At 54.9% G+C, this 15051-nt stretch overlaps 4 protein-coding genes across 4 annotated transcripts; 2 read left to right on the forward strand and 2 right to left on the reverse strand.

Annotated features, from left to right (window-relative positions):
• Positions 1–309: 309 nt before the first annotated feature.
• Positions 310–2271, reverse strand: CABS01_15581 (rhamnogalacturonate lyase; the record flags this gene model as incomplete). Its single annotated transcript, XM_060548915.1, has 4 exons — positions 310–1269; positions 1338–1463; positions 1518–1984; positions 2052–2271. 4 exons carry the CDS (start codon positions 2269–2271, stop codon positions 310–312), a joined length of 1773 nt encoding a protein of 590 aa, XP_060391707.1.
• Positions 2272–4088: 1817 nt separating this feature from the next.
• CABS01_15582 (uncharacterized protein) lies at positions 4089–5009 on the forward strand (the record flags this gene model as incomplete). Its single annotated transcript, XM_060548916.1, has 3 exons — positions 4089–4097; positions 4234–4573; positions 4720–5009. The coding sequence occupies 3 exons, from the start codon at positions 4089–4091 to the stop codon at positions 5007–5009; spliced, it is 639 nt and encodes a 212-aa protein (XP_060391708.1).
• Positions 5010–6717: 1708 nt separating this feature from the next.
• On the forward strand, positions 6718–9755 carry CABS01_15583 (uncharacterized protein; the record flags this gene model as incomplete). Its single annotated transcript, XM_060548917.1, has 10 exons — positions 6718–6833; positions 6897–6986; positions 7043–7562; positions 7614–7736; positions 7793–7805; positions 7856–8250; positions 8299–8366; positions 8422–8633; positions 8686–8864; positions 8934–9755. The coding sequence occupies 10 exons, from the start codon at positions 6718–6720 to the stop codon at positions 9753–9755; spliced, it is 2538 nt and encodes an 845-aa protein (XP_060391709.1).
• Positions 9756–11720: 1965 nt separating this feature from the next.
• Positions 11721–14829, reverse strand: CABS01_15584 (uncharacterized protein; the record flags this gene model as incomplete). Its single annotated transcript, XM_060548918.1, has 5 exons — positions 11721–12019; positions 12084–12327; positions 12440–14419; positions 14503–14561; positions 14781–14829. 5 exons carry the CDS (start codon positions 14827–14829, stop codon positions 11721–11723), a joined length of 2631 nt encoding a protein of 876 aa, XP_060391710.1.
• Positions 14830–15051: the final 222 nt, after the last annotated feature.

Consider the following 15051-nt stretch of genomic DNA (forward strand, 5'->3'; position numbering starts at 1 on the left):
AAAAGGCAGGCTTAGGCTTTGCCTCGTGTGTAAATTGTATGATGGACTACTTTACTGTTAGATGTTTGATTGGAACACGAACGCCGTTGAATCGGCAAAGATGCCTTGACTTGTTTTTTGCTTCACGTTTCGACTACTCGTCTTTCCGAAACCGACGCCTTGGTGAACGAATTTTGCTCGGGGAACATTTCCCCTTGGATTTTGTTTGATCGAATGTACGGATATTTCAACTATATACACAGAACCACAAGCCTACTTTTTCTTCTTCTTCCTTTGCCCGCGCGGGACCAATGAAGGGAGAGCCAGCCTTTACCATTCCAGAACAATGCTATCCCAAATGAAACCTCTCCACGTCGTATTCCGCGTAAGTTGGAACGTGACCTCGTTCTCCCCCTGCTTGAGCAGCGCACCGGGGACGGGGAACTCAAACAGGCGCCACTCGCCCGCCGCCGTGGCGCTTCGGTACACGGACGGGTCGTTGAGCAGTCCCGACGTGGAGTCGACTCCCACGGCGCCGCTGGTGAGGTTTCCCACTTGCTGTCCGTTGGCGAGGACGACGCTGCTTGCGCCCGTGGAGTAGCCCGCCAACGAGACGATGAGATTCGCCGACGCGGGGGCCGGGTCGGGTAGGGTAGGGATGCGGAAAGAGATTGTGTAGTTGCCCTTGTAGGTCTGGCCGTAGCACCAGTCTGAAGTCTTGCTTGCGGAGCAGGTGCTGTTGCTGCCGGTGGTAGCGGCGCGGAAGACGATGTTCTCGGGACACGAGGCGATGATGGCGTGGCCGAAATACGGGTCTCCTCCGTGTGCGAAGCCGAGGGATGTGCGATCAAAGTCGCCGACTTGGAAGAGCTTGGTGCGCTTCGAGACGGCCCAGTTGAGCGTTCCGAGGTCCGTCGTCTGGCCTGACTCGGTGACGTGGACGTCGTTGAAGAGGATGTGCGTCGTCACGTCGGCGAGGGCGGCGCCGGCGGACCAGGCTTGAAGGGCGTAGCCTGCCGAGGTGGTGCGGACGTGGGGGATCTCAAAGGCGCCCGAGGCGTCGGCGTACGTTGTGTAGTAGTAGTCCGAGCCCATGTCGAGGGCCGTCTTGTTGGGGTGGTTGTCGCCGAGGAAGACGGCGGCGCCGGCGGCGGGGCGGCCGTCGGAGAGGAGGAGTTTGCCCCTGACGGTGCCGCGGGATTGGTAGGCTGCGTCGTCGAGCCAGGGGTAGGGCCAAGAGGCGAATTCGGAGGCGGCGCGGGAGTCTGCGTCGGATTTGGAACCGTCGTTCTAGGGAAGGTGGGTGGTGGTTAGTTTTGATGGAGGTTATCGAAGAGAAATAGGGGGATTTCACGTACGAGATACCAGAGCCAGGGACCCCACATCTTGCCGACGGGGAAGACGTCGACGGCGGAGACTTGGAAGTGGGTGCCGTGGACCATGTTGAGTTGGACGGCATCGCCGGTGGCACTCTCACGGTGGACCTAGGAGATGTCAGCGTGATGTCCCGAGATCACTGTTACAGACCAAAAACGTACCATGAGCTCCTGCTTCAAGTGGTTGCCATTGTAGTAATCCTTGCCGGCATTGATATACCAGCTCCCAACTTCATCGCCATACACGCCATAATACTTTTGCGTGCGGATGAAGTCAGAGAAGTCGTACTTTGTGATGTACCCCGTGCCATCAGGCGTGCGCCAGGTCTCGTCTTGGACCTTGTTCTCAGGTAGGTAGTCAGCCAGCTTCGGTAGCGGCTTGTCGTGGAGGTCCGTCTTTCCGTTGGGAAAAGTAATGTTGTCGAGGCGCCAGAGGGTGCGAAACTCGCCCAGGGTGGGCAAATTGCGATTGACAAAGTACTGGTAGGCGCCGGCGAGGCCTTGGAAGATGACCCAGTGGAAGTCGCCGTCATTTGCCGTAAACTTGACGTCGATGAAGGGGGTTCCTTCGTGGGTGCCCTTTTTGGCGACGGTCGCGGAGGACCAGGCGATGTCGTTTGCGGCGCCGTCTAAAAAGATGAGCGTCAGTTCCACGTTTGGGAAGTTTCAAGGTTCTCGATGAGGGTATTCACGTACTGTAGCTTACGTAGTGGCCAACGGCGTTTCCGACCAGGTCGCGGTCTTTGTAGTACAACTTCACGCCGTACTTGAGACCTTGGGTCATGTTCCACACATCATTGCCAATGATCCACGTCTGGTTATCGACCTGCCTAAGGAAAGGTTCGGTCTGTGTCGGGGCCGCGAAGGCGTTCGAAATCAACCCTCCAAGGGCGGCGGCGAAAAGACTGCTTCTCATCTTGGCAGACAAAACTTCGACGTCACGTCAAGAGTGTGAGCAACGACGACTGGAGTCCGCAAGGTTCGCTCTTTCTTGTATTCTTCTACCGCTCAAGCAGGCACCGAGGGAAGACTAAATAAGCCCAATGACCTGAATGGCGACTCAAGACCCTTACTCGAGCCTATCCCGAACAAGCATTGAGCCGCGCAACCGGCACGCCGGTGCCGCTCTTCTCCTCATTCTTACCCCTCGTGGTTCGTGGGTTCCGTGGGGAAGAGAAGCGCATGGTTCGTATTGCTTCTTTTTCGCCCTGAGTATGCGGAGTGGTGAGTGGTGAATTGGTGATTTGACTGGGGGAGGCAACGTCAATCGGTCAAGATTGGGGCGGGCGCATATCGCAAGCAGGGCACTACCCCGTTCCCCGCAATCCAAGTAAGCTTAGCTGCTAGCAAACGGCGAGCTTTGATGGGTGGAAATTCAGATATCAACCTAGTCTTGCCTCGCTCCTTTCGGGAGAGCGGCTGATTGGGATTTGAGGAGTAGCCCGGACTTTGAGCTCTGAGCGCAACTAGGTTTTTTTTCGAGATCGCCAAGCTATCCCCGAGGACATATGGTGCTAGCTGCTGCATTGCTTGAATTTGGGGGAATATTAGGCATGGGGTAACCCCGACTTCGGGGTACCATGGACCGAGGGTTGGGGTAGGTGCGTCGTCTTATGAAGTTTGACCTGCCCGAAGTGCTTGATATGCAGCATCTTGTTGTCATGAACTGTCATGAGCTGTCGTTTCTTGTGGCCGAGATTGCCGGTCAACCGATTGGAGTTTGGGCTGAGATTCCTGCAGATGATGACATTGGGATGCGGCCCGATTTGCTCGGAGTTGAGATATTGAGTCTGGAGATCTAGGTACTGTACGGATACGAGTGGACAGAACAGACCAGGTAAGGTAGATGCTGAAACCAAGTCAATAAGGAACCATGTATAATAAATTGTGCAATCTTACCTTACGAATACTTGCTCACTCTGCTTGCGTACGACAAATCAAGCATCGGGTGCTGGAGTTAGAGTACTAACAAGCCTCCTGTATCCGTCGACACCGCTCCTTCCATCTCGAAAGATAAGTCGGGGCACGAGCAAAGACAAATTGACAACAACAGAATCCGAGCTCATACTTCCGGGATATGGAAGGTTAATAGATTGTTGTTGACTAGATGTAACCGTACAGAGTACGGATACCTTGCCTTAGTAAGGTGAGAGATGTCGGTGAGGAAGATGTCGAGTCAGAAAGATCACCAGCCACACATTGTGTGCACAGACCAAGGCTTGGGTTGCAGCACTTGTGGCTGAGTTTATACCAGATGTGGTAGCGACAAGGGAGGGAGGTGCCGACGGAATGGAAAGCCTCGGGAAGGCACCTTACGGATAATCTGCAACAAATCATTCCGAGTTTGGATTAATCAGCCGTGACAAACACCGGGAAGGACCAAAGGAGATGAGAGGGACACACTATGAGGAAACTGCCGTAGTGTAGATGATAGATGATAGAGGTAAATCATAAGGTACCTAGATGAAACTGCGCTATTCATTGAGCCTGCCTTGTCCGCGTGTTTGCTTGCCCGCCCGATTTCTTGCAGCTGCATCTTCCACGAGCAGCAATGCTGCTCAGTAACATCGGGTCGGGTACGGGGTTGCCGCTTTCTCTCTTGGGTCTTCTGATCGGTCCTTCTCAAAGAGTTGAGCATCGGATATCGCAGGCACGCAGGATGATCTAGGCTCTTCCACAATTTTTTCGCTCGCGTGTTAATTTTTCTCCTTGCCATAAGCTACCTTAGTGCAAATGTTTAATGTCGGTATTAAACGCAAGATCATCAAAGTACCAAAAAAGGCACTTCTCCGGGTCACGTCAATACAAGCTCCCACATAGCGCTGGGTCAGGATCGACGGCTACCCGAGAGCGAACCAGTCGTGACCATATCTCACAGACCTCTGGGAGCTCGAGCGAACGCACAGAGTTGAGAAGACCCTTTCACTCAGAGTCCTTCCCCATCCGTGTCAGTGTCTCACGGCATAGCAATTGGTTCAGATGGATCCCGAGCGGCCGGAACATTGAAGACGCCAAGTCGGCGCCCAATGGATACTCAACGGCCCGTCTGATGGAGACCAGCAAGACAACACTTTCGGTGCCCGGCACGATGGGATGTCAAAGTCGCCAACCAGCCAGACTGTCAGACACGGTCTATTCGGAGGCCGAAGTGAACGCCGGAACGGTCACCCGCGGAGATGAAGATGGAGATGGAAACACCAGGGATCGTGGCAAGACGGGTGCTTACTTACGAAACTTTGCACAAGAACAGGAGCTTAAAGTGTGCCCATCACGCCACTCAACACTATGGCCAGCCCGGTCCTATTATTGTAAACCGAACTAACAGTAACATTACGAAGGATTCGGCATCATCCGTACCGTCTAGGCGACAACGAAAGAGACTTTGTGTTTGAGCTGCACCAGGTACGGGTCCCTGCAGGGGAAAGGACGGCCTGGCCTGCCACGCCTGGCTCAACTGAGCACAAGTCTCCAGCCTCCCAAGAGGCTATCGTAGCCGATCCAAAGTACGAGCAGGCCCCAGCGCGTGCCGCCGTCGCCGCCGCGCCGCGTAGCGTGGCGCCAATCGCATCCAGAAGAATTCTCGCTGATATTCTGGTGCCTCCGTCCTTTGCACCTACATACCGGAGCTTCACGTTTGCATCACTTTCATTTTGACGAGTGCCACACTCATGCTGTGCTCCGTAATGTACGAATACCCTGAGTGGATGAACTGAACCAGGGGCACAGAGCGGCGGAAAGCTTGCCGACGATGAAGGAAACATGAAAGAGAGGAAGGTGACGGTGATCGATCCCATACGGCCCCGATCCGCGGTGTCTGGACATGCCGGTTTTGGCCCCCATCCGACGCTACCTTGCGCCGCAGACCATGTACTCAGAGAAAGAACCTGAGAGATGTATCCATTCGGCGGTTCGGCGGTTCTTTCTGCTCCCCTGACAACGGCAGGCCTGGATGAGACTGGACTGTTCCCCGCCGTCAGTCCCTTTACCTTTCTCAGTTTCCGAGGTCCTCTCCGCATGACGTTGATCAAGCCTCATCCAAGCCTGACTCGCAAAGCCTGGCGAGACGCCATTCTCTCATTTATCCTCACACCCGTCACGCCTTATTCTAGTCCTGACGCCAGAAAAGAACGGCCACCGGCCAGTCCCATGGTTGCCTCACTTCCCGCACCGTCCATTGACATCAGATGCTCCCCAGAAAGACCAACCTCAAGCTGCCCTACTACGCAGCCGTGACAGCCACGGTAGTGTAGACTCTTGCTAAGTTGCCTCAACTCAAACCCGCACCGGGGTGTCTACCGGGGTGGCTGAAAGTCAAAGTTGCCGTTATTCTGTGTGTGTCTCGTGGGTTACACTCAACAACGTCCGAATCCCACTGGGTCATCCCCTGTGCCAACCCTCAAGTCCTTGGTCTGTGCAGCTTCAAAGAGAGAGACGCATGGTCCAACTCGTCCAAGAGCTTGGCATCTCCCTCGATATCGCACGTGGGCGAACCGGCACCGACAAGTTCACCAACCATCAACCGACCTTTTTCAGCTTGTGTGTGCCTATCCCAACTTATTAACGCGTGGGTCCCGTCAAGGATTTCGAAGACTGAAGCAGGAAGTTTGCATCTTCGACCCTCTCTCCATTCGCTCTATCGATTAATCAAACAAAAGAGATTCCATCAAAAAAGTAACGTAGCGTTTCGCCCTTCGGGATTAGGGTCCGCTTCACGCCATCGAAGCCACGGCAGACACCAGTGCCGATCACTGACGCGCCTCGAGCTCGCAGCCGGTAAACTCTAATCCCACGCTTGAACCTTTCAGGGGGACCAACGAGGGCAGAGCCTAACTGTTTGGGCCTTCATTTGAATCTAGACCTGCGAAAAAAAAGAAAAAAAAAGAGGATTACCTACCGCCTGGATGGAAATACCCGCTCTTGTGCGTCCCTTTACGAACTTTTGGACGTGGAATGCTATCAAACAACGCGACCTCCTGACGTCCTAATCATATCATATTTCCCTTTTCCCACCGTCTTTCTGCCTACATTACCTATATTCGTCCCTTGGCCCCCACGCCCCGTCCAGCGGTCCCGGCTCCCGGGACGTGTGGTCTGCCTGCTTCTTCATCGACCGATTCCGTTCTCCACGAAATCCTTCGCGGCCAATCCCCAGGTTTCTCGTTCCCACCGGTCGTCAACTAGTTCCACATCCCCGCAGCTTCGGTCTACCTACTTGACTCTTTGTCTGCCTTCATGGTTTGCGGTTTGCCTGCGTACATTCCAGGCTGGCACTCAACCGGCAGACCCGCGAGGCTGGGCGCAGTCGACCCCATGAGCGATGGATTTTGATGAAGAAACCAAGCCAAATCTGACAACCTTGAACATGAGCTCCAACGTGAGCGTAAGAAGCGAGTCTATCGGCGCTTTCGACCCTGCTACCCAGCAGCAAAATGGGTCAAAACCGCCCATCAAGCGCAGGTCTCCAATAGCCTGTCGGAGGTTCGTCCTGCTCGCCAGTGCGGCGGACATATCGCGAACTTGACGAGCTAAACTGTGTCCCAGATGCCGTCGGATGAGGAGCAAATGTGTGCATGAGAAGGGACAGCCGCCGTGTAAATCCTGCGCGGAAGCCGGCATACCAGCGAGTGAATGGTACCGTCCACACCGAGCAACGTCCGTGACGCGATCTCGAAGCTAATCAACGACAGCATCTTTCCCCAACGAGGCCAGCCGGATCTCGACCGCGAATACCGGCATCCTCGCTTGAGGGCTGAGAAGGCCGCGAAACGAGAAGCCGACAAGGCTAGACGTAGCGCGTCAGATGCTCAGGTCCCTCGGGGTCCCGGCGCGCCAGCTCTTCGTAAACCTGCAGACGAATGGGAGCTTCTCCCACCACTACCCGAAATCATCGACGCAGTTCACGGATTCACCCGCAAGTATTTTCAGCTAGGTTTCATTCCGAAGGAGCTTTTTCCCCGGCAGCTGCAGCAAGATCACCGTTCCGTCAGCGTCTTCCTTGTACTCGGTATCCTCAGTGTCTCTGCTCGCTTCTCCCCAGCCCTGGCCCAGAGATACCATGGGGAGATGGAAGCCGTCGACTTCTTCATGGAACGGGCTAGCAGCCTCGCGCTCAACGAACTGTACCAAGAGCCTACCCTAGAGAGATGTCAAGCCTTTTATCTGTTAAGTCTAGCGCAGCAAGGCGGCGGTATGAGGAACAAGAGCTACGTGAGTTCCCTGCATGGAGTATTAATACGGGCAGTGCTGAACGCTTGCTAGATCAACATTGGCATTGCCACAAGGATGGCTGTCTTGATGCATCTGCATCGCGAAGAGTTCTACAAGATGAAGAATCCCACGAGGGAGATGATTATCAGGGCGGAATCTGCACGGAGAACTTTGGTTAGTTGGACAATGCTTCAAAGGGGGGGAGAGCTCTGCTAACAAATATATCATAGTGGATGTTACACAGTCTGTGATCACGAACGAAGACGAACGTGGCTTTTGCTAACAACACATAGGCCAGGACAATCTCCATTGCGGTGCTCTTTCCCCCGTGTCACTAGCTGCCAACGACATCACGGCTCTTCTCCCTAGTAACGAGGAGGACTTTGCCTACGGCCGTGAGCCCTTGTCCCGTGCCGCGCTCGAGGACACGCCGCCAGCTCGCGAGAACCCTTCATTGATCCACCAACCGTCTCGATCATTGTTCGCGAGTCTGATGCAAGCACATTATTATTGGGGGAAAGTCGCTCGTCGAGCGTTGGCAACGATGAAGAGCGCCAATCCCTGGGATCCGACGAGCGAGTACGCCATTACAGCAAAGCAGATCCTAAGCTGGGAACAGCAGCTTCCGCAAGATCACCGATGGAGTATGGTTCTTCTCAAAGGGCACAAGTCCGTCGGCGAAGATCTGGTATGTGCCGAGATTCACTGCGGTTGGAGTTGGAGTTGACAAGTTCAGGCCTACCTCGGTGTCACTATGATAACGAAACTATGCAACATTGTGCTGAGGCGTGCGTATCTCGAGAAGTAAGCCCAACTACTCTTCGTCCTCCCCCTCCTCCGCAAATACTGACCTGAATAGCATCATCAAACCAGACGAGAAGGATATGCAACGCCGGGCGTTTTTCGCCAACATGTCCGACGACCTCTTCCGAAACGTGCGGGAGTTGTACGAGCAAATCGATGCTCAATTCAGCGTCAGATCCTCGGAGGAAGGTGTGGGAGCCCAGATGGCGTCGTTCTGCGTCTACAGCTGCGGCCTTTTCTCGACCTACCTGGTCAAGTACCGGAACAGTGAGTACCCAGAAGCCGTGGAGATGTAACCGCATCGTGCTAACCATCCTAGTCTGCTCCGATAAGAACATTGTCGCGCAGGCTCCGAACATGCTCCAGCGGTGCATGTCCATCCTCATCGAATCTAAGCAGACTTGGCCTCTCGCCTCCCGCTGGCTCGAATCTCTGGAGCGCTTCTCGCGTGATCCCAAAGCAGCTGCCTTTAGTCTTGAGGGCAGTATGGCCGACGGCGTAAGTTCCAGCCCCTATTTCCAACCCAATGGTGCTCGAGAAGGGAAAAGCTGACGAGAACCATATCAGAACGACCGAACCCTCCGACCGCTCCATCCCTCGCCATCCAACTTCACAAAGGGTCCACGCGCCGAGGCACCCAAGTACCAGCTCCCAGGCCCGCCGCCGACCCCGTTGAACGAGAAGAAGCCAGTGCCACTACGACACAGCAGCATCAGCAGCAACGCATCCAACAGCGTCCTCCCTCCCCCGAGCCCATCACCGAGCCTACAACAGCAGCAGCAAATGCACCAGCAACACAACTCTGCCTTCCCGCTCCCGCCGCTCATGAACACAACCCACCAACACCAGCCTCAACTCCATCATCAACAGCAACACCAACATCATCAACCCCTCTCTCCACACCACCAACAACAACACCACCTGCTCCAACACCAGCCGCAACCACACCACCAACTCCAACAGCAACAACGCCACCAGCAACATCCTCCGACGCCCCAAATGCAACAACACCACCACCAGCACCTCCCCCCAGAATTACACCCCCAGTTCTCCCCACCCATCTACTCCCAAGCACCCCCACCCTACAGCCCCAACAACGGCATGGGCATGCTCGTGCAAGCAGCAGCCTTCGACACCACAAGCCCCATCCTCGGCGCGCCGGCGCAGCAGCAGGCCCCGCCATCATCGACGAACCCGTACGATCCCACCACGGCCGCGGCGGTGGCGGCGTTTTACAATTCCCCGGGCTCCGCGTCCATCGTTCTCGGCCCCGGGACAGACGGCTTCGAGTGTGAGCTCCAGAGCTGGTTCGACGGCACGGCGCCGGTCCAGGCGACGAGCTGGATCGGGAACGGGGCGGCCGGTCTCGGGTGGTTTGGGTCCACGTGAGCTGTTCGCACTGAAGCGATGGCCTTCATCGAGGCAGAAAGCAAAGAAACGAATCAGAGAAGCCAAAAAGAAAAGATTGAGAAAGTGCGCGTGTGCGTGAGGAGAAAAAGTGCTATTCGAGCGTCAATCTGAGCGATTCAGTCATTTCCTTTTCTTATACATCAACCCCCTATTTAATCATACCTAGAGATCCGGCGCCAGGTTCGGGAAAATAAGGAAAGGAGAAGAAAGATAACAGAGTCAGCAGTGCTTGCGCCAAAATCTCGGAGGAGGGGCCGGCGCAACAATCATGAGACGGAAATATGAACCTTCGGGATCAGTGGGTCATTTTGGATTCCATCATCTGTCTAGCCGTGATTTCCTTTTTGCTACGGGGTGTTGCTTCATATATACTTTAGATGGAGATACCTGAGTGAATTACGTTCGACCTTTGTCTACCATGCCATCTTTTCGCGAATCGACCCATTTGTGCAAGGTATACTCTGTGCCTGTCAGATGAAACGGATTTGAACTGACTTCCGTGCAGAAATTGGACTCACGCTAACACCGAGAAGCTGGGGAGTTGGAAGAAGTGGTATCATGTTGAACGGCGTACTGGAAACAAAACATCTGAAAGGGAAAAATGCTTGATCTGTGATTTTCAGGAATACTAGAACCTTTTAAAGGAGGTGGGGTCTTGTTTCCCATCAAATTTTATCAACTTGTCCGACGGGATGGGATATTCAACTGCAAACATTGAGAAGCACGGCGCTGCCAGGAGCGAAAAGATAACCCACAGCGCTTCGGTTTCGAAGAGTATAAACAAAGCCTGGGCATAAACAACGACGACGCCCATCGCGGTCTGGATAAGTGTACACTGAAGTCCAGATAGAAAGAGTCCGTCAACTTCGTCATGGTACTTTTGACGAGTATTATGTACTGGTTTCGTCAAGCAACAGAGATAATCTCATCGTGGCAGAGTATGTGAAATCCATCCATGTAGTTCGCAGATATCTGCCTCAGAGAGCAACAGTCATGGTATCCAGGTCTTAAAGCACGACACCACATTCACACATTTCAGAGACTGAAGGGGGCAAAACTCATTGAACTTCTACGACTATCAATCAGTGCTAGACATGAAGCCACTTGACCTCGTCATAAGCGCGTTGTGTGCCGTCTGTTTCTTCCTCTGCAGGATCCGTCTTTCCTCGCTGCGCCTACACTCTCCTGTGATATGCCCATTTCGCAAGGCCCTTCCTTTCTCATCCGCCCGCCGAGTGCGCGCGAGTCTTCTTTCCGATGAAGGAAAAGATACTCCGACGAAATCGCATACAAGTATGGCCTAGAGCAGAAAGCCTCCAGAGAGGCTAAAGGCTCTTCCTTTCCCGACCCACCTGATCACTTGACCAGGTTGGTTCGTCCGAGTTGGGATGTGGCCGACTCCGAAATGTGTATTGACGTTGTTCATTTCCCCGTCTCTCATTGCTCTCGTTTCCCCGTTGAAGGATGAAATCAAACTCCGGGTTCCATCTGAGGGAAACTCCTTCTACATGACTTTTAGGTCGCCAATGCGCTTTCTATGCGCGGCGTACATGACAATGAGGACTCCCGCCTTCTCTCTAATCCAGCTTTCCGTCGCGAAAATCAAAGTCCAGAAGATAACAGCCAAGGGGTGGGTGAAGTGGTTGAATAAGGGGTTGCAGTTTCGTGATGTGATATGGTGTGCTGGCAAGGGGTATTGGGGTAAAATTAGTCCTGGGGGGTGGTGCAAGGGTGTCTATATACACGCGAGGGAGCTCCGTGTCTTTCGATGCTGTGTTGTGGCAAGAGCTGGGATTGGCTGTTCTCTCTCTCCTCCGTTTGACGCAGATCCGGGTTTCGGTAGAGAAACCGGCTGCTCCAGGATATGTGCTGGGCTTGGGGGTTGGTTGGGTGTGAATAATCAAACAAGTCGAAATACAGCGTCAGCCTCAAGCTTTTCAAAGCTCAAGTCTGCGCCATGACGCCGGAGGCACCGCCAAGCTGACGCTTGACCTGTTCGCGTGCCCAGCGAGCGGTCTCGATGGTTCGGGGCTGGAACTCGCGGTTGGTCTTGGTCTCCTTGATGAGCGCAGTGAGCCACTCCTGGCGGAAGACGTCGACAAGCTCGCCGTTAGGGTAGGCCTCAGCAAGGTCGCCAATAACGCCCATGGATGCACGCATGAGAGCCTCGCTACGGTTCATGTCGCTGGCAATCATGTTCAACAGCTGGAAGATCGAAGGCACGTATTGCTGAAGAGCAGGAGCTGCAGAAATGGGTTAGCGGATAAAACAGAAACAGGATCAAAATCATGATTAGATGAGACTTACTCTTGCCACCGGACTTCATAGCTCCGATGATACCACCCCAGGCATCCATGATACCCTCGCGAAGAGAGATGACGTAGTCGTACATCTCGTACGGGCCCTCGGGGCCGGCGTTGACAGTCGCCGCCTGCTGCAAGACCTGAGCGATGACGGACAGGTATGTCTCAAAGTGGCCGCCAATGGCGCCAGCAATGTCGCCGAAGCACTGCAGGATAGCAGGCTTGAACTGGTTGCTCAAGGCGGTGCTCTGTGAGAAATGTTAGCGAGGCCTCACTTACACGTACAATGCCAACCCCTTGTTGCATCCACATAATGATGGATGACAACACTTTGAGTGCCGATTGGCGGTGATGACGTACCTTGAGGTTGTGAAGCAGGTGGTTCATGAAGTTGTCGCAGTACGGCTGGCTGCGCTCGCCAAGGGATCGCGTCAGATCGCTGACAAGACCGATAGCCATGGAGCACAGTGCGGGCTCCTCCTGGTTTGACAGAGCGTTGTAGAGGAAGGGAGTGAAAGCCTCCATGTACTTGGAGAAATCCTCCTCCATGGCGTTGGCCAGAGCGCTGATGGTAGCGAAGATACCATCGGGAACGCTGGACTTGCTGCCGACGGTGCTCAGAATCTGGAGCAGGGTCTGCATAATTCTGTCGCCCTGGGGAACAATCTCCTTGTCGAGTCTCTGGATGATGGCCTGGAGAACGGTGCACAAGCTAGTTTGCATCTCCTCCAGCATGATCCTGTCCTCAACACTAACGACCTGGGTCTGCATGGGAACGGTACCCTCTAGACGCTCGATGACGACGCCGGAAAGGGAGGCGATGGGCTGCATGCTCTCGCTGGCGGCATTCTGCACGAAGACGTTGAGAACCTCGTAGGCGGCGGTGCGGACGTACGAGTCGCAATCGGGGCGGGCCGTGAGACCAAGCAGGTTGGTGACACTCTGGTTGAAGTGAGGAGTCAGAGGGTTCTGAGCGGCACCAAGGTCGCCAGAGAAGCGCTCGGCCAAGTTCATCAGGGCCCAGCAGCACGAAGATGCTATCTTTGCGCTGCTCATGAGGCCGTTGAACAGGGAGCGAATGAGAGGGTCGAGGTGCTGGTTAGGGTCGATACTGTCGGACACGCTCTCAGTGATGCGACCAAGGGCATAAGCGGTCGAGTCCTTGACGTGCAGGGAGCTGTCGTCCATCATGCCGATCAGGATAGGAAGAGCCTGCTTGACGATGGGGTCGAGGACCTTCTCATCGGGGCCATCCATGATGGCGCCGAAAGCAGAAACGGCGGCATCACGGTGGTGCCAGTCTTCGGCACGCAGGTTGCCCTCAACGAATTGCAGCACGGGGCTGATGATAGCGGCACCGATGGCCTGAGCGTAGAGTTGAAGACACTGGTAGGCGGCGCGGGCCAAGTTGTACTCGTCATCGGCCGCATCCTCGTCCTGCTTGGTCAGAAGCAGAAGGAGAACGGGCACAACCTCGTTAGCTGCTACGCGAGCGAAGTTGTAGAAGGGTCTCATCTGGTCGGCGCTCTCGACCTGGGCGTTGTCGTCCTCGATACCGATCTCCTCCTCGCAGACGGTGCTCCAGAATTCAACAGCCAGCTTGGCAACGTCCTCGTCCGAAGACTTCATGCCCAGAATGGTAAGACCGAAGAGAGCCTTCTCCATGTAGAAACGCATGTTATCGTAGTAGAGACCCATGATGCGGTTAAGGCATCCAAAGGCGCCCTGCTGTATCCGGGAGTCATCGGCCTGGGTGGCCTCGCAAACGACCTGCATGATGTAGTTGCGCTCGCCCTCGTGCTTGAAGTTGTTGCCAACGAACTCGAGCGAGTCGCCCAAGGCTGTGATTGCGGCCAGGCGAACCTCAAGGCTCGTCTCCTCCTTGCGGGCACCCTGAACGACGGCGGTCAGGATGGCGTTGGAGTGAGCAATGAGAGCCGTTCGCAGATCGGGATCTTGGCTTTCGCAGATGTAACCGATCGTGGTCAAGGAGGCCTGCTTCTGGTGTTCGCCACCCTCGCTGATGTTCTTAACAAGGATGCCCATGAGGTCCTGCCACTGACTTCTCGGCAGCTCGATAGAGGCGATGGAGGAGATGACCTGAGCAGCAGCCTGGCCGGCCTGGGAGTTTGAGGAGCCGAGGGTCTGCAGGGTCAAGTTCTTGACCTGCGTCTTCGTCTCTTCGTCGGTCTGTTGGAGCCATTTTGCCTGGAGCTCTTGGTGACGGGCAAAGTCACGGGCAGTGAAAGCGTTCTTCAGGGCGAGACCTGCGGCGGCACGAATGGAGCCATCGGCGTTGTCGTTTGCAAGCTCTTGGACGAGAGTTGCGAGGTATAGGGGCTGTTGGGAAGGATGGTTAGCAAATTTGCCAGCGGCGGTGGGGGGAGGGGGGACTCGGGATGCAAAAGTGGGCGGGCACGTACGAAGTTGTTGTCGGCTGCTTGTGTAAGTTGCTGCTCGGCGGCGTTGCGCAAGTTCGCGTCTGTTCAGAATGTTAGCATGGCCATGAGGGTTGTGGCAGTTTGTTGATGCGCGATGTGAGGGCGGAAGCCAAGAAAAGCAGGTTCTGTTCACATTGCCCTGGCGACAATTTGGGGGAGACAGGAGGGGGGGGATAGGATTTGCTGGCGATGCAAAACCTAGCAGGCGCAGTGAAGAATGAACGAGACCAAATGACGACGAGGACGCGAAAATAGCTTACCTGGCGACAGCGAATTGGCCAAAACTTGGTTGATCTCTGAGCCCGACATGTTTGCCGCTCTCAATGTGTGGTGGTTTGAAGGAGGTAAGGCTGAGCCAGTGCCGATGTTTGGAGAGGTTCGGAGGGGGGCTCGTTGACAGGTTGCACGTGTCAGGAGGTGGGAGGGAAAGGGTTCAGCAAGGCACCGCAGCTGAGGTCAGAGCAAAAGCGGGAGACGCGGGGGTGTTTTGCGGCGGCGGGTGGTCTAGGCAGAGAAGACAGGACCAGAGGT

Source organism: Colletotrichum abscissum, assembly GCF_030869225.1.
Source record: "Colletotrichum abscissum strain IMI 504890 chromosome Unknown Scaffold_69.1, whole genome shotgun sequence".
NCBI classification, from domain to species: Eukaryota; Fungi; Ascomycota; class Sordariomycetes; order Glomerellales; family Glomerellaceae; genus Colletotrichum; species Colletotrichum abscissum.